Source organism: Ovis canadensis, chromosome 3, assembly GCF_042477335.2.
Source record: "Ovis canadensis isolate MfBH-ARS-UI-01 breed Bighorn chromosome 3, ARS-UI_OviCan_v2, whole genome shotgun sequence".
NCBI lineage: Eukaryota > Metazoa > Chordata > Mammalia > Artiodactyla > Bovidae > Ovis > Ovis canadensis.
In genome coordinates, this window is record NC_091247.1 from 201,799,433 (window position 1) to 201,819,064 (window position 19,632).

General features: G+C 37.3%; 1 protein-coding gene and 1 pseudogene across 3 annotated transcripts in view; one reads left to right on the forward strand and one right to left on the reverse strand.

Moving 5' to 3' along the window:
- Nucleotides 1-19,632, reverse strand: part of AEBP2 (AE binding protein 2) — a 65,919-nt gene that overhangs the window by 20,430 nt on the left and 25,857 nt on the right. For all 3 annotated transcript variants that reach the window (XM_069585593.1, XM_069585594.1, XM_069585595.1), the window contains exon 3: nt 14,181-14,288. In XM_069585593.1, the coding sequence (XP_069441694.1) occupies nt 14,181-14,288 (108 nt within the window). The remainder of the gene's footprint in view (nt 1-14,180; nt 14,289-19,632) is intronic.
- On the forward strand, nt 10,550-11,009 carry LOC138437746 (BET1 homolog pseudogene; annotated as a pseudogene).

Genomic DNA, 19,632 nt, shown 5'->3' on the forward strand with positions numbered 1-19,632 from the left:
ACATTGGGGGAAAGAATGGGGTGAAGGTATATGAGTACTCTCTGTACTATCTTTGCACATTTTCTGTAACTTTAAAATTTTTCTGGAACAAACTTTTTAACATTCTCTGGTAGAAAGCACAGCCTAAACAAAACCACAAGCAGGGCAAAAGGAGATCCATTTGAGATGTACAAGTAGTTCAGTATTTGGCTGGAACACAATTCCTATGAAGATATAGTAAAGGAATAAATGAGAAGAGAGAAGCAGATAAGTATCAGATATGATATTATACATCATGCTAAGAAATAAGGATGTTTTCATTTACAGAGATGGAGGAGTTACCAAGGATTTCAAATAGCAATAACTAAGTGAACCTTAGAAGATGAACTGGGAGATGAATAATACAAGAGCAGAATGAGAAGTAGTAATAGTATTCACAATACACTGAGAGGCAAGCAAATTGATAGGATTTGGGAATGTATGTGGGGGCAGTATATGAGAAGTCGAGAGAAGAATCAAGAATAATCAAGGACTCTTAAAGTCAGGGTCACTGGATGGAAGATCTTACTATTTACTGAGTCTAAAATAGAACCATGGTTGAAATGGAAAACCAAGCTTCTGTACATATTAAGTTCGAAATGCTCCATAAGACATCCAAACTGAATATTCTATTCTGGAATCCAAGAGGGAAAATTAGGGCTAGATGTAAACATCTAGAAGTAAGCAGACTATACAGAGTATTTAAAAACCAAAGAACTTGATAAGATAAAAACACTTAGGGTCAGAGTTTTTGACAGCAGTCTCCAACATTCAAAAGTGAGGCAGAACAGCAAAGCAGACTCCGAAGGAACAGCCACCGAGTTTCGACGGGGATGAAGAAGAGGCAAGTGTGGCATTAAGGAGGACCAGAGAGCAAAGAGTAAGTTAGTAAAAACCAAGACCCCATACGCAACATTCACAGAGTAAACAGAGCATACATCTTTCTTCCCTGTTCTTCCCCCCCATCCCTCCTTTCAAAGAGCTTTGAGTTGGTATCCTCATTTACTAGAGAAATGATGTTTAATTATCAGTTTTGGTAACTAACCACATTCACCCAGTGTTGTAGTAAGTGGTACTTCTCTTACAGGGTCCCCTCATAAGAGAAAACCTTTGTAAACAGAAGTTCTTGGATTTCCCTGGTGGTACAGTGGATAACAATCTGCCTGCCAATGAGGGGACATGCTTCAATCCCTGGTCCAAGAGCATTCCATATGCTGTGAAGCAACTAGGCCTATGAACCACAACTACTGAGCCTGCTCGCCTAGAGCCTGTGCTCTGCAGCAAGAGAAGTCACCATAATGAGAAACCCATGCAACGCAATTGGAGCGGCCCCCGCCCACCCCAACTAGAGAAAGCCCACATGCAGCACAGAGATCCATCGCAGCCACATAAAGCGTTCTTAAGCACAGGTGCACATCCAAATCACCAGAAAGGTTTTTTAAAATAAAGGAGCAACCAGCAGCACATCAAGAAGATTCTAATTGGTCATGGGCGCAACTCGAGCACCAGAATTTGAATACCCAGTGGCACAGCTCATATAGTCAAGATAGAATGACCACAAGACTCTTCTTAGATTTCCAAATAACCAGATCCCTAGCATTCCCCACCAGTGACCAATTAGTTTCATGGGTGGGTGGGTGGGTAGGGGTGTGTGTGTGTTAAGGAATCATGTTTTGTTTTTCAGTATCATCATCCTCATTACACTTATTTTCCTTATTTATACTCAAACTGTACCATCTTTGGTCAGTGGAAACCTCCTAAAACCTGGCTGCCAAGGCTAGGTAAAATGAGTGCTTCAAACAGAGAGACACAAAAAGACAAAGGAGAATTAAAGACAGAACAGGGTGCTTAAAGTTTTGTATTATTACAGAGAATGTTGAAAAGTAAAATATTCTCACCCCCCCCAAATATACATACATATATAATGTAATATATATAAAATATCTGTGAGGTGATGGATGTGTTAATTAACTAACTGGATGGAATCCTTTCAGAATTGTAATGCATATCCAATCATCACAATGTGGACTTTAAATATCTTAGAATTTCATTTGTCAATTATATTTCAATAAAACTGGAGAGAAAAAGCAAAAATTTTTTTTAATTATCATGATCAACTACCATTATCAAACACATTACAAAGGAACTGAAGAAGGAACTTTTTCATCACCCATCACAGTGAATGATGTAATAATACTGGCATCACTGTGTCTTGTAACAATTACCACAATTTGCTTATATGCACAACTGTAAGACACGCACAGTTAACAAGGATACAACAGTTTAATCCTGATCTGATGAAATTTCTTTTTTCTTTATCACAATTTAGGCTACGTTCTTGACTCCAAAACACTTAAAACAACTGGCTATTTCGTATATAGATCTGAAAGAAAGTCTTTAGTTTTTCAAGCAATACTCTATCACAATGAGAAGTCATTCAGATATGTCACTATTATGAAAGAACATACTGTGCTGCGGGAGATTAGCTGCTGAGGAAAAGTTATAATAATAAATACTATAATAAATACATCGGCAGATGCTGTAATCTGAGCCACCAGGGAAGCCCAATAAATACATTAGCCCATGACAACTAAGTGACTACAAGTACTGTGTTCAAAGTAAACAGAAATACTAGAGTAGAAACATATAGAAATAAAAAGAAAACTATGGAGACTATCTAAAGAGTGCAACTATGTAATTTCTATCACACTATACAAATTTGTCCAGACAAGTAACTGTCACACTGGCAAAATGGAAATCAAAACGATCACCAAACATGCTGTGTATGACTAATTTTTATTTTCTTCAGTTAAGTAAAATATTATTAAGAACGGTGAGCTGAGGTCAATTAGCCATGATAAAGCTTAATACCAAATGACCAAGCAGAATGAAAATCACCATTGAAAATAAAGACCAGAGAATAGCAGAAATAATTTCAAAATCCTAGTCCTATTAACACATGTAATGTTTTTCAAACTTTAATAATAAAAGGTTTCACTAAATTTAACAAAATGGCAACAGCAACTCCCCTCACACAAACTCTAAAGGCACATACAAAGCAGGGGTATATATACAAGACAACATGAATGTGGCGAGGGGGTGCAGGGAAGGCGCTTGTTTTTTAAGGAATAATCTTTGCATTTTCATTATACAAGACTAACATTATTAAAAGAAAAAACTACATCTGCATGTCAGGAGTATGATTTTATAAAACTAAAATCTGATAATGAGCTAACAAGATTATTTTCATATGACATTAACTTTTTTATCATCTAGCGCAAAACAAGTATAGGAAATATAAAATTCAGTTTAAACCTAAACAACACATCAGTGACTTTCATTGATTTCCCGTATCAACTCAATTAGGTCTTTCTGGACTTTTCGTTTCTAACCTTTGCCATTACCAAAAAAACTCCAACAGACTTTTATCATCTGAATCTTTAATCTTGAGACAGTTGCCCCAGAAGCCACATGAGCAAACACTGATAAAATTCAATATGTAAAAATCTGTATTAAATGAACATCAAAATGACAGCCATGTATTACAAGCTTAAGAATAACAATACATGAGTCCATTCTGTAGCTACATGATAGAACAATCGGTAGAAAGCTCTGAAAACAGAGTATCAACTAATAAATTCAGATGGCAACGAAGTTAGAAAAATACTCATTTTGTAACAACCCTCATAGTAATAAATGATTCAGGCAAGAAGCATCAATGGATACTAAAACTAGTTCTCATGGGGAACAATATTATTTATATAGATTCAAAGTGTCCCTCCAAAAACTGATTATCAATTGTAAAGGTACAAATGAAAAGTTTGTGGTAGAGAACCTGGAAATTCCTCCTTAACCAAGTGATGCTAGGTAACCTCATCTATGATGGAACAAACTCTTATCAAGTATTCCCTGAAGTGATAATAGTGAGAATTTTTATTTTCTCCAAAAAGACATAAACTGAATCTGATCACATCAAATAACTCCCAAATAGGGAATATACTACAAAATAAAACATTTATACTCCTCAAAAATATTACTGCCATAAAACATAAAGAAAGGCTGAGGAAAGTAAGTTCCAAAGCACTGTGAAAACTAAATGTAATGCATGATGCTCAACTGAATTCTAAACAAAGAGAAAAAAATGGCTATGAAGGACATTACTGGGACAGTCAGTGAAATCTGAATAGCTAATAGCATCAATGTTAAATTTCTGGATCTTGGTAACTGTACGAAGGTTATATAAATGAGTGTTCCTAGGAAATACACACCCTGAAGAATTTAGGGCTACTGCTCCTCTTAAATGGCTCCTCCAAACAGTGTAGTGTGTGAAGTGTGTGTGCAAGAAACAAGGGAGGAAAGGAGAGAGAGAGAGATGGGAGGGACAGAGAGAAAGCAAATGCGGCAAAATGGTTAATCTGGCTAAAGGGTATATGGGAGTTCCTTCTTTACACATACCTGTGAGAGAGAGAAATATATGGGAGTTTTCCCATCTTTTTTGCAAGGTGAAATTTTTCAACATTGTAAGTTTAAAAAATTTGCATTTTAGAAAAAGGTCAAAATGGGGAAAATATCTGACTCCTATCACAGGAAGGAAATATTTTTTCTACTCTATAAAAAAGAATAATGAGAATAATGAGTAAGCTCAAAAAGTTTTCCATCCTAAAAATACAAAAATAATTAACATGGGGGAAAAACAATGTGAATATACAGGAAAGTATTTATACTGTATTTACATTATATGTACCTGCATGGTATGTAAGTAGACAGGTATTACCATACACTGGCAGGCTGGCAAAATAGAAGAGAATAAATAACAAGCCTCAAGAAGGCTGTTGGGAAACAGGCACTACCATATTCTAACACTGCTGGTGAGAATATAAATTGGTATGTTTTTCTGCAGAGAGAATTTAACAGTATCTTTCAAAAGCAAGCTTAGACATATACTATTTGACTTAGCAAAAGAGCTTCTAGGAATTTATATTAGCTCACAAAAGTAGTGTATAAAAATGAGCTCATAGGTTATATTGTGAAAAACTGGACCAAAAAAGCCCATTAAGGAATGATTAAATAAAATATAGGGAAACTATTCTACAGAAATACTAAATAACCTGAAATGATGTCCAATACAAAACTAAAAAGGTAGGCTAGAGAATTCCCTGGGGACAGTCCAGTGGTTAGAGGAAACCATGGTTCCACTGCCAAGGGTATGGGCTCAACCTCTGGTGAAGGAGCTAAGATTCCCCCAAGCCGTGTGGCACAGCCGAAAAAAAAAAGATTCAACTATGTAGGTGCAAACTGATTCCATTTATTTCTTTACTTTGTACACATATGCTAAGAAGTCAAATATAATAAATGTTAGATTATATTTACAGTAAACTTTTCAAAATCAAATTTCTTAAACTGAAGCAAGCATGACTTTTGTAACACACTTCCATCTGACAGAGTGCAGGAGAAGAGCAAGCGATAATTAGGAATCAAGACAAAGCTTTGTTGGCTGTGTACGGTCACAGTCTGTTGCAGTCAGCAACGCTATACTAGCCCTTTCTTTTCCTATCTTCCATCCCTTCTCTCTATTCAGGCTTCTTTCTCAACAATCAACCAGAACTGAAAGAGAAATGTGTGCTCCACTGTTCATCTCAGCACTGTTTACAATAGCCAGGACATGGAAGCCACCTAGATGTCTGTCGGGAGATGAATGGTAAGAAAGCTACAGTACATATGCACAATGGAATACTATGCAGCCATTAAAAAGAATGCATTTGAATCAGTTCTAATGAGGTGGATGAAACTGGAGCCTATTATACAGAGCGAAGGAAGTCATAAAGAAAAACACCAGTACAGTATAATAACATTCATATATGGAATTCAGAAAGATGGTAATGATGACCCTATATGCAAGACAACAAAAGAGACACAGATGTAAAGAACAGACTTTTGGACTCTGTGGGAGAAGGCGAGGGTGGGATGATGTGAGAGAATAGCATTGAAACGTGTATTACCATATGTGAAACAGATGACCAGTCCAGGTTTGACGCATGAGACAGGGTGCTCAGGGCTGGTGCCCTGGGATGACCCTGAGGGATACGATGCAGAGGGAGGTGGGAGGGGGGGTTCAGGATGGGGGACTCATGTACGCCCATGGCTGATTCATGTCAATGTATGACAAAAAAACACTATTGTAAAGTAATCAGCCTCCAATTAAATTTACAAAAAAATAACTTCAAATGTTTTCAGTAAAGACAGTGTCCATTTCTAAAAATCCCTCATCAAGATCAATCTATCAATTATCCCACACACAAACCACCAAACCAGAGCAGCCAACATCAAGGCTGCTTAAGATAGGAATAAAACTGAACTCCTTGGCAAATGCTTGAAACATATGGTAAATATAAAAGACAAAATAAATCATGCTAACTCCTTGTAATAACTGGATTCCAGACAGATCGTAAGATAATAAAAGTATGGAAAGACATTTTGCAATGAATTGCTTTTATACTTAGTTTCTAGACAGTCCAAGCTTACTACTCAGAATTTTTTTAACGATTTCAAATTGTCACCATAAAGTATCACTGAATATATGAAACTGCATGTTATTCCTTAAATAGTTCACTTACTCTTTTATGCTTGTCTTTTTTTCAAAATCATGTATTTCTGTAAGTAGTAGTGACAGTTGAAGAAACCTATGAATACACTAAAAACTACTTAATTATATACCTGTTAAGTATTAAGATAAGAAAATTATAAACCTAGACAGCACACTAAAAAGCAGAGACAATACTTTGCCAACAAAGGTCCATCTAGTCAAAGGGATGGTTTTTCCAGTAGTCAGGTATGGATGTGAGAGCTGGACTATGAAGAAAGCTAGTGCCAAAGAACTGATGCTTTTGAACTGTGGCGCTGGAGAAGACTCTTGAGCGTCCCTTGGACTGCAAGGAGTCAGACAGGACTGAGCGACCGAACTGAGCTGATATATACACACACACACCTCTTGAAATAATCTCCTCTATCACTATAAGACAAAACTCTTCTCTGTAAGTTCCTCCTCATCTTCATATACTGAGGATTGGCAAAGTTTTAAACACAATACAAGAAACACTAACCATAAAAAAATTGATAGATTAGACTTCACTAAAGCTAGAAACTATTCTTCAAAAAATCCTGTTAGGAAAAGGTAAAAAGGATAACCAAAGACAGACTGGGATTCAAATACATATATCTGTCAAAGTACTTATATCCACAAATCATTCCATAAAATAAAAAAGGGCTTGAAGAGGCACTTCACCCAAAAGAGGAAATTCAGATAGCCAAAGCCTTTGAAAATGTGTTCAACCATTACTCAGCAGCGAAGTAAAAATTAAAGTCACAATGGGATACTACTAAATGGACACTAGAGCGGCTAAAATTAACAAGATGGCAAATATCAAGATCTAGAGCAACTAAAACTCTCATTCACTGCTGGTGGGAACATAAAATGTATGACCAATTTGGAAAAGAGTCTGTAGTTTCTAGAGCTAAATATACACTTATTTGTGACTCAGTAATTCCACTCCTAACTATACAACCAAGAGAAACGAGTACATGTCTACCCTCAGAAGACATGTGGAAGAGTATGTTTAAGACAGCTTGATTAGTAACAGCCGAAGACTAGAAACAACCAACTTGCCCATCAGCAGGAGAAAGAATAAACTATGGTTTACTGTACACTGGAATACTACACAGCCAACTATTTTTCTAAATGACTGGTACACAGGGAACTTTCCCCGGTGGTTCAGCAGTCAAGAATCTGCCTGCAATGGAGAAGACATGGGCTCCGGAAGATTCCCCGGAGAAGGAAATGGCAACCCACTGCACTATTCTTGCCTGGAGAATCCCATGGACCTAGAGGGGCTGGCGGGCTACAGTCTACGGGGTCACAAAGGAGCCAGACACAACTTAATGACTAAATAAGATAACAACCTACAACAGGACAAATCTCACTGCTATTTTGTTGAGTGAAAACAGCCAGACACAAAAGCTCATACAACTAAGCCAAGATGATAGAAATCATAATCTGGTCTAAGGGAAGGAGTGAAAATATTCCTTATCGGAATGGTGGTTACACAGCTACATACAAACATATGAAATACTTAAGTATACTTCAGATGGGGAAACAGTGGAAACAGTGTCAGACTTTATTTTTTGAGGCTCCAAAATCACTGCAGATGGTGCCTGCAGCCATAAAATTAAAAGACGCTTACTCCTTGGAAGAAAAGTTATGACCAACCTAGACAGCATATTGAAAACCAGAGACATTACTTTGCCGACTAAGGTCCGTCTAGTCAAGGCTATGGTTTTTCCTGTGGTCATGTATGGATGTGAGAGTTGGACTGTGAAGAAGGCTGAGCACCGAAGAATTGATGCTTTTGACCTGTGGTGTTGGAGAAGACTCTTGAGAGTCCCTTGGACTGCAAGGAGATCCAACCAGTCCATTCTGAAGGAGATCAGCCCTGGGATTTCTTTGGAAGGAATGATGCTAAAGCTGAAACTCCAGTACTCTGGCCACCTCATGTGAAGAGCTGACTCACTGGAAAAGACTCTGATGCTGGGAGGGATTGGGGGCGGGAGGAGAAGGGGACGACAGAGGATGAGATGGCTGGATGGCATCACTGACTCAATGGACGTGAGTCTGAGTGAACTCCGGGAGTTGGTGATGGACAGGGAGGCCTGGCGTGCTGTGATTCATGGGGTCGCAAAGAGTCGGACACAACTGAGCGACTGAACTGAACTGAAGCACTTTAATGTACGCTGTGATGTTATAACTAAAAAAAAAAAAAAAAATTTCCAAAAGGAGTTGTCTCAAGAATCATCACATGATCCCCTTTCTGTAGTCAACTCCCACTCAACTTCTACTATTCTTTCCCAGTCCCATTAATTGGTCGCTAATCCATGTTTCCAGAGAACCTTTTGACAGATATTTATTGCCACTTAACATTTTATTAGATAGTGGAGGGCACAGGAGCCTGGCATGCTGCAGTCCATGGGGTTGCAAAGAATCAGAGGTGACTTAGCAACTGAATGACAACAAATCAATGACTTTTGTTTTTTTATTTTCTTGGGCTCCAAAATCTCTGCATATGGTGACAGCAGCCTCGAAATTAAAAGACATTTGCTCCTTGGAAGAAGAGCTATGACAAATCTAGACAGCATATTAAAAAAGCAAAGACATTACTTTGCCAACAAAGGTCTGTCTACTCAAGCCTATGGTTTTTCCAGTAGTCATGTATGGATGTGAGAGTGGACTACAAAAAAAGCTGAGTGATAAAGAATTGATGTTTTTGAAATGTGGTGTTGGAGAAGACTCTTTAGAGTCCCTTGAACTGCAAGGAGATCTGACCAGTCAATCCTAAAGGAAATCAGTCCTGAATATTCATTGGAAGGACTGATGCTGAAGCCGAAACTCCAATACTTTGGCCACCTGGTGCAAAGAACTGACTCACAGGAAAAGACTCGATGCTGGGAAAGACTGAAGGCAGGAGAAGGGGACGACAGTGGATGAGATGGTTGGAGGGCATCACCGACTTGATGGACATGAGCTTGAGCAAGCTGAGGGAGTTGGTGATGGACAGGGAAGTCTGGCGTCCATGGGGTCACTACTGCACTGAACTGAAGACATTTTATTACTAAAACCTACTTAGATCTGTAAAATCCTTAAGAAAAAAAGTTCTCTCAAGGGCAGAGGTCTCCATTCTCATTCACCCTGCTTTCCAATGTCTAGCACAATGCTATGTAATGCAAACATCAACAAAAGCTTTTTTGAATCAAATGGTTGCTACTACTTACAGAACAATGCCTCACTAAATCACACCCTTTAACTTGTCTTTTAAGGACAGTTTCTTTCCCCCTCTTCAATGAAACTCTTCCACAGCTTCTAAAAAAGAGATTTGGGGGAAAAAATCCATTTCTATGGACTGTGAAATTAACTTGAACATCATAACCAACCAGTAAAAGAATGGCTGCCTTAAAGAAAAATATACGGAAAGGAACATAATGGGAAAGTAAATGACTCTCTTACTTTTAACAATAAGCTCTTACATTTACTATATACCATACAGTTCTAAGAAGCAAAGTCGCTCAGTCATGTCCCACTCTTTGCGACCCCATGGACTGTAGCCTACCAGGCTCCTCTGTCCATGGGCTTTTCCAGATAAAAGTACTGGAGTGGATTGCTATTTCCTTCTCCAGGGGAAATTCCCAACCCAGGGATCAAACCCAGGTCTCCTGCATTGTAGGCAGACGCTTTACCGTCTGAGCCACCAGTTCTATGAGGTAACCACTATTACCAGCTACAAGTTAAGACAGGAAGTTCAAACAACTGCCCCAGGTCACATGAGGACCAGAACCTGCAGTATGAGAGAAGACTAGGAAGTTAATGTTACAGAACACACATGCCAACAGAAAGCTCAATGAGACTATTTTTTAGATAATACAGAAAAAGAAGGACGCGGTGTTTAGACTTTACTGATGTCGTGGCGCACTGGAGGAAGAAGTTGCTGTTTCGCCGGGCCCTGGTCCTGAGGACGCGATCCAGGTGGTCCCTGGCCTCTTCCTACCCACCCCTCTGCCCGCCTTTCCCCCCGCTCCTAGGGCAGGATGAGGCGTGTAGGCCTGGGTGAAGGAGTACCCCCTGGCAACTATGGGAACTATGGCTATCCTAATAGTGGGTATAGTGCCTGTGAAGTGGAGAACGAGAGACTCACGGAAAGTCTGAGAAACAAAGTAACTGCTATAAAATCTCTTTCCACTGAAATAGGGCATGAAGTTAAACATCGAAATAAATTATTAGCTGAAATGGATTCCCAGTTTGATTCTACAACTGGATTTCTAGGTAAAACTATGGGAAAACTGAAGATTTTATCCAGAGAAAGCCAAACGAAGTTGCTGTGCTATATGATGCTATTCTCATTCTTTGTCTTTTTTGTCATTTACTGGATTATTAAACTGAGGTGATGCAAGTCACTGTGAGTTTGGAATTTGTTCGAACTTAACAGCTTGGAGTACCACATCAGTAAAAAAAAAAAAAAAATCAGCATCAAAACATTCCTAAATTTCAGCTACTGTGGCTCTTCCCATCAGAGAGTACTGAATCCTGTTTTATAAATCACACCAGATAATACAGTGCTCTTTGGATACTGTTTCTTAATGATTCACTTTTTGCCCCAATTTTCAGGGGCATTGAGATGTTCTGAAGGTCGCTCTGGCCCTAACAATTTTTTCCTGTTTTTGCTGTGAGATTAAAGAGCAGTTATAAAATTCTGTTGTGACCATAAATGTAGGTTTCCATTCCACATAAAGAACTTTGTGGGAGAGTAGCAATGCCTAAAGAGCCTGGTGCTGTGCTCTTGAGATGGTGAGCAAGTCTCTGATGGATGGGAAATGTGTCTTCCTGAATTGTCATCGCCCCAATGTTGTACTCTTCTTTCCTCCTCTACTTCGTTTAAATTGTAGGCAGATTTTTTTTTTTTTTAACCTACAGTTTTCCTAATAATTTTTGATGATATGACTCTTCTTCCCCTCCTCTACCCAAGGACCTCAGTCTTTACTAAAACTTGTTATTTTGGCATATTTCTAGTAGGATCCAAAACAAATGTGTACCAGTATAGTTGTCATTTTATATTAACTTTATATATATATAACACTGACTTGGCTTATAATAGTTTTATGATTTTAGCCACTTAGATAGGCTATTTGGTTATCATTTATGACAGAATAATGTGACGCTAAAGTAATTGCTAAGCTCTGAATGGAAATAAAATGTTCGGGAAAAGTAATTGCCTCTGCTTTATTATGTGCTCAAAATAAATACTCAGGCATTGAACTTGGGGTTAAGGGTGCTGTTGTTTTATTCCAGTGTATTTGTTTATAGGAAACAAAATGCAAAAGTGGACTGCTAAGTAGATGTCAAAATGTTGTGAAATTGTCTGTATTGCTACTGTTTTGGAATTTGCTCATTTATGGACTTCAAAAATAAAATTTTTAATAAAACCTAAAAAAAAAAAAAAAAAGAAATCCAAATGGGTTGGTTAAACATATGAAAAGATGTCCTACTTCACTGATAATAAAGGAAAACCAAATTAAAACTACATCAGGGGAGGGAATTAATTCCCTGGCAGTGCAGTGGTTAGAACTTGGCGCTTTTACTTTGGGGGGACCAAGGTTCAATCTTTGGTCAGGGAACTAAGATCCCACAAGCTGGGAACTTCCCTGGTGGTCTAGTGGCTAAGAATCTGCCTGCCAATGCAGGGGACAAAGGTTTTATTCCAGGGCTGGGAAGAGCCCACATGCGGCGGAACTAAGCCTGTGCTCTAAAGCCCGGGCTCCACAAGAGAAGCCACATGAGCAGCTCCAGCACCGCAACAATGTGCAGCCCCACCCCTGCACCTTCCCTGAAACTAGAAAAAGTCCATGCGCAGCAGGAAGACCCACAGTAGTCAAAACCAGATAAATCCATCTTGTGCTGTGCTGTGCTAGGCTTAGTCACTGAACTGAGTCTGACTCTTTGCCACCTCATGGACTGCAGCCCTCCAGGCTCCTCTGTCCTTGGGGATTCTCCAGGCAAGAGTACTGGAGTGGGTTGCCACACCCTCCTCCAGGGGATCTTCCCAACCCACGGATCAAACCCAGGTCTCCTGCATTGCAGGTGGATTCTTTACCAACTGAGCCACCAGGGAAGACCAAAATAAATCTTAAGGGGAGGAGAGGGATGCAACTGATGGGACAACCACTACATCAGGATGCAATTTCTCACCTATTAGATTGGCAAAAATATAAAAGTTTGACAAAACCCTCTTAACAAAGCTGTGAAGAAAGCAGACACTCTAACACTGCTGATAAAGGCACAACCCCCAGCGAGGCAGTGCGGCAATATTCATTAAAATTATCAGTGGTTATATAGCTTTTGCACTACTTGCAACAGCACAGGACTGAAATCGACCGAAGCAGCTACACAAGTTTGGTTAAATGAACGGCTATAGCCACACAATGGAATACTAAGAAGCTGTTAAAAAGAGAATATTCTTTATGAACAGATATGAAAAGATCTCTACTACAAAGCACGTTACACAAGCAAGGCACACATACACACAATAAAATTCTTGATAATGGGAGAAACTTGGTACAGGACATAAGGGAATGCTAATCTTTTAATGCTTCTGTAAAACTAAAACTGCTCTAAAATATAAAGGTTATAAAAAATAAGATAGAGTATATAATTTATTAGATGTTGTGTAAGCAGAAGGATAACGATACTACATATGAATCTACTTGTAGTTCCATAAAGAATTCATCAGTAATTAAGAACAATAATTATATATTCAGGGGAGAGAAAATAAGAAAGGTATAAAGATTTTTGAATATAAATTTTCTTTATAAATTTCTTAAAATTGTTAATGATTGTCTTTTCCAGGAAAATTAAGTAATTAAAAAAGAAAATGCACACGAATTACCTACTCCTCTAATGAAACCCAAAGTGAGTTTCTGGCACAGCAGTGTTTATTAATATATACCAGTAGACACTGTATTTAACAACTACTAAATTTCTTTAAAGACAAACTTTTCATCTCTATGGTATATGCTTTCCATAGTTACAAAGCAAAATATTTTAACTTTTTATGAGGATAAAACGAAAAATCGTTTTTACATGAAATTGCTCAGAATTTCCCAAATACATCTATTTGACACAGTAATTTATGACTAAGCTTAGTAACACGATCTCAAAGTGAGGGAAAGAAATCAAATCCTTTAATGCTCCACAATTTCAAAATTTTTTCATGTAATAATCAGGACTGTTCGCCAATTAAAAAGGCTGAAACCTATGCCACTGAGAAAACATAATTAGAGTACAAGGTACTAACCACAACCAATCAGTTTTAAAGACATCCATTCAAGGTGCTACTCTGCCTACTAGCTGTGCAAAGACCCTACCTCCACACTGACTTTTTTCTGGTTTTCAAATTATAAAAGTCAGATTAAATTATCTTTACCTTCATCTACTTTATAAAATCGCATGCATCTACAGAAATATTAAAACAAATGGTTCTTTGAAAAATTTTTAGGAGGGCAAAAGTATGCCTATCAAAAAACGTGTCAACGTGAAGTTAAGAAGAAAAACTCTTACACTTACTTACCTTAAAAGGTTTGTCTCCGCTGTGCGTCAGCATGTGCCTCTGTAACCAACTCTGGCTGGTTGATGGAGTGTTATATACTTTACAGCCTTTCCATAAGCAAACAAACACCTGTTAACAGAAGAGCCATAATCATTTTCATCACTTTTTTCAACAGGGACTTTTATTCCCTGTAAATTCAAATAAACATGCTGCCAAGTCTTCAACTGACAAAGAGACATTGAATGTACCAGTCAATCAAAACGCTTACTGTAGGTATTTTCTGAACCTCCCACATGAGGCACAGTTTTAACCATTCCCCTTTAAGGCTGCTGTCCACTCCCTCAATAAGGAACTGATATACCAATTCCAATGAGCCATTCAGAAGGAAATCTACAAAATATTAACAATACAGTCCTAAGAACTAGAACAATGGACCATAATTTAATTTTTTGTTTACTGCATGAAGGAACAAGCATGTACTAACTGTAAATATTAGGAATATATAAAGGTACAAAGAAATGCCGACAATAAATCAAAAGTCAACTGGTAGTTACTGATAGTTTCACCTTCAAAAAATGAGTGAACAAATTTTGCAATCATAATTTTGCTGCTCTTGATTTCCTATTCTCAAATGCATACCAATATGTTTATACTATATTTATATTGTTTAATTTAAAATGATTCCCGATTGATTATGAAGCAAAATCTAATACAGAATGCTAAAATTCATACAGTTGCAGAAGCTATGACAGCAGTTACTCTATGATAATAGACCCACATTGTTGGGTTCAGGTAACTGAGTATGACTGGGTTATCAACTAACATGATTTTTACCATCTTCCTACACTGAGATACCAATTTTTTTTGACTGATTCTATTTTTATCAAACTGAAAACTGCTCCCCATCATTGGTGAAAGAAGTATGAACCTACAGTAACCATTACATTCAAAGAACCATTTATAGGCTCTGTTCTTTTCTAAGGTTACAACAATTATGAATAGAGCCATACTTTGAAGATTATAATGTACTGCATATAGAACAAAACAAAGATACACACAGGACTGAGGAAACAATCAGTAAACAGTATGTTTGAAGGAAAATTTTTAGAAATCTAGAAAAACAGTCTAAAATAACTGAGATCAATTTTTACTCAAAACCATTTCACAATGAGATAACACTGTTATTGCTGTGCTTAATGCATTTGCTAGTTTCTTTTAGTTAAGCATATGATGTCACATTTCCTCCTCAATATTTAAAATTCCTTAAAAAATAAAAAATTCCTGACCCTAGTACATGTTTATAAAATGATTCCTAAAGTTCCCAAAATTAAAAGCCACTTTTTAATGAATGTAGAGAAGTCTTTAAAGGTATACCAATATGCTGTGAAGACTAATTCAGTGTTTAATAATCATATGTAGATATCAATCCTATCAATTTCCTAGCTCAAGAATACAAAGACTCAGTCTTAAATTTTCAATCCAAGTAATAAATAGACTGGTTTAAAATGCTTTCACAAGTCATACACAAACAGGTATGTCCTAAAGCAAGTATTTGGGAACAAAATTAATCTCAGTTATACAAAAAAAAAAAAAAAAATTAACAGTAAAGAATTGTTAGAACACTTAAGAAATGCCTGTGCTGAGTTACTCTCAAAGAAACAACAATATAAATACTCACATTCTGTCCCTACTCAACAGCTACAGTTGGGAGAAGCAACCATGTCTGATTTCTAATTCTTTTTTCTCTGAACAAACACTGCTGCTGCTGCTAAGTCACTTCAGTCGTGTCCGACTCTATGCGACCCCACAGATGGCAGCCCACTAGGCTCCTCTGTCCCTGGGATTCTCCAGGCAAGAATACTGGAGTGGGTTGCCATTTCCTTCTCCAATGGATGGAAGTAAAAAGTTAAAGTGAAGTCACTAACAGGAGGCAATTACCGGCCATGTGATTCCATCAGATAACAGCCTCTAGTGTGAACAGGTATGGTCTATCCTTCTAGATGGAATAATGTCCAGTAACACTATTAGGGCAGCAACACCTTCAGGTTCAAAGAAAAACCATAACCTTCAACCTAGTGAATTTTATAGGAAATGAGATAAGTGTAAAGAAATCAAAGCAAACTATGTTTAGCTATACGGAATATTAATACATGAAAACTACTCTGAGGGGAGAGCGGAGAAGTAAACTTGCATAAGGATAATCTTGATACACAAAATGGGCACTAAAAATCCATCATCAAGTATTCCCCCAAATCACAAATCTTTAAAGAGCTAAATTTCCTTAAGTCCAGTCCAAAATCTGACAAAGGGGTATTTGATCTGAGACTTTCTGTATGCACAACATATGAAAAACATTTACTCCATTTTCAGAAACTTTCTCATTGTAAAAATTAACCCTGAAAACATTACAGCTCAATATGAATGGAATTATTCAAGAAGAAAGTCTGACATGGTTCCTCTAAACTATCTTAAAATGAATTCAGATCTAACTATGTTAATTAGAACACTGAGGTTCACAGTCCAGTCTTTCATGATAAACTGGCTTAGTTAAAACAGGCTGTATTACAGATAACAAACAGGACAAAAGTAAACAACCTAAACTCTATCCAGCCCTTTCTTATTTTGCAGCTACACAATCTTCAAAGAACTTACGTCTCTATTTCCTTTGTCACCAAATAGATGCTTCGAGCACACACTTGTTGTAAGTCCAGAACACAATGAAAATACAAGATAATATTTTCTCTCAGAACTAGTTAACAGAAAACTTGGGTTTACATTAGACACTGGAGGTCCCTCCTCAAAATAACTGCTGCCAATTTTTTTCTGACAGACTGTCCAAGGAAAAAAACGGCGCATGGCCATTAAAAGAATATTTTTCTACTACTAACTTCAGATTTACAATGACCTAACTTGTAAGATGAAGAGGTCTAAAATTTCAGTGTTAGAGGGAAGTTCAGGCTTTCTGTTAAGAACTCCTCTAGAAAACCTTGCCCATTACTGTCAGAACAGGTCAGCTTTACCGTCAGGGGTCCCCTCCAAAAGGCCTAAAATGAAGAAGCTTGTACAAACCGAGGGTAGTCCTAGTCTCCTTACTTTGGTCAATTTTCCTGAACTAGCGTATTTACCTGAATGTATGCATGGGCTTCCCTGGTAGCTAAGACGGTAAAGAATCTCCTGCAATGCAGGAGACCTGAGTTCAATCCCTGGAGTCAGAATGATCCCCTGGAGAAGGAAATGGCAATTTACTCCAGTATTCTTGCCTGGGAAATCCCACAGACAGAGGAGCCCGTACAGTCTACGGGGTCACAAAAGAGTCAGACACAACTGAGAGACTAAAAACACCACAAGTTCTACACCTATGATGGATTGTGTGACAGTAAACATAAATGCACTTACACCTGATTACCAACATATCATACATGAAGTGCATAAATGAATCCATCAAAAAATTAAGTAAATTTTAAGACTCACTGCAAAATAATACAACACAACCTAATAAAGTCTAACAAGCACATGTAAGGAAAATTCTGTTACTACTGGTAAAGTAAAATCAGTGTAATACTCTAAATAGAGCCAGTAAGCAATATAATTTACATCCTCAGAGGGAGTAAAAAAAAAACCCTACTTTTACTAAATAATTACATTCCTTCTGTAGTAAAATGATACAAAAAGATTTTATATTAAATAAGAGACAGACAATCTAAAGTCAGGAAGGGGTTGAACGGATGATCTTAAGGTTCCTTTACGCTCTCAGAAAAAAAATTATTTCAGTTTTTCACAAAATGTGAACATATAAAAGAGAAGTAAATGTTTTTATATCTAATTATTGTCTCTAATCAGTCTACTCTTTCAAGATGTAAAATGAAGGCTATAATTTTGTATTCTGTAATTTTTAACCACATTAAATGTGTTAACATTTTCAATCTCCTCTGTTAAAAGATATTTAATAAACAGAGGACAACTATTTGGTAAGCTCTCACAATATAAGGAAAAAACATCCCTCATTTATTGCAAAAGATATGCCCAATTTAATGTTGTATTCAGAATCTAGTAATATCAGACTGGCAATCAAAACTCAATCTGACCTCCTAAAATTGACCCCATTTCCTAGCAGCATTCAATGTAACCATGAGAGTCTACAAGCCTAATGTTATGTAATGTCAAGGTAACTCATTCAACTCTCCAAATAGTAATACCCTGTCATCACCTCCCCCAAAATACCCCTCTGGCCCTCTTGCCTCAAGCGCACCAAAGAACATATACAAAAGTAAACTTAATAAAAATAACACGTGTAAGAGCATCCCTGATAAACAGGTTTCTTTCTGGCAACTGTTTTTAAAGTGAGAAATAGTTAAGACAAGGGAAAAAAAAAACCAGTACATTAATGGATCTTACTGAACCACTGAAATCCTACAAGATGAAGTTCCCCTTCTACCAAGACTTACGTGTATAATAAGAGGACAGGCCTTTGAAATTTGACTAGCAAAATAGCTCGGTCTAGTTTCTGAAATCCAGTCATGCATGGAAGTATGAACCCAAGAACATAATTCTGTTTTACTGAACAAAAAAAGATTAAGTTTTTTCTTGCTTATCTTTATTTTATAGAAAAGTACTTTCATGACTTTTTTAAAAAAAGGTATATTCAAAAAAAAAAAGGTGCTTAAATGAGAAGTTTAACTTTTACTATAGGATTAAGTATCCACCCACTCTGACATATGAAAAGGTCAGGAAACCTTAAAATTCCACTTGCCTTCAGCCTCCAAATACAATTAAAGTCCACATGGCATGGCAACATAAATAGCTTAAGGCAGGTAAAGAAGTTACTAAGCTGTTATAGTTTTGGTTTTCCCAGGGTGAACAGCAGAGTGGGATGAGAAAAAGAACAGGAATTAATGCAGGATGTAGATCTTGCTACCTTACTGCTCCAGAAGAACTGTCATCTTTCAGTAACTAGAAACATAAAACCCTCTAGAGTTGCCAATAATTTTCCTCACTTGTTTCTGTTCCACTGTGACAGTTTCACAATTGGGGTAGAAAGAAGAGAATTAAAAACTCTTAAAAAATGTCATCAAAATCAGCTGTTTTCCACTATACAGGAGAGAAAGCGAGAATAGTCAAATTTAAAGACAGAAAGTAGGACCATGGTTACTAGAGGTTAGCAGAAGGGAGGATTAGGGAGGTATTATTTAATAGGTACAGATTTCAGTTTGGGATGATAAGAGAGTTACAGAGAGGGATAGTAATCATTGCAGAGCAACGTGAATGTACTTAATAATGCCACTGAAGTGCACACTTAAAAATGATTAAAACGATTTTTTAAAAATATCCTTTCAAAGAGGGCATTAAAAAAAAAATTAACAACTACTCAATTGTAGCTGAAATCAGGCGTGTTCAGGGTGGTATGGCCATAACATAACTACTCTATTTTAAAGCACAAACCAGATTGAGATTTCCTAAATTATTTAGCAGTAAT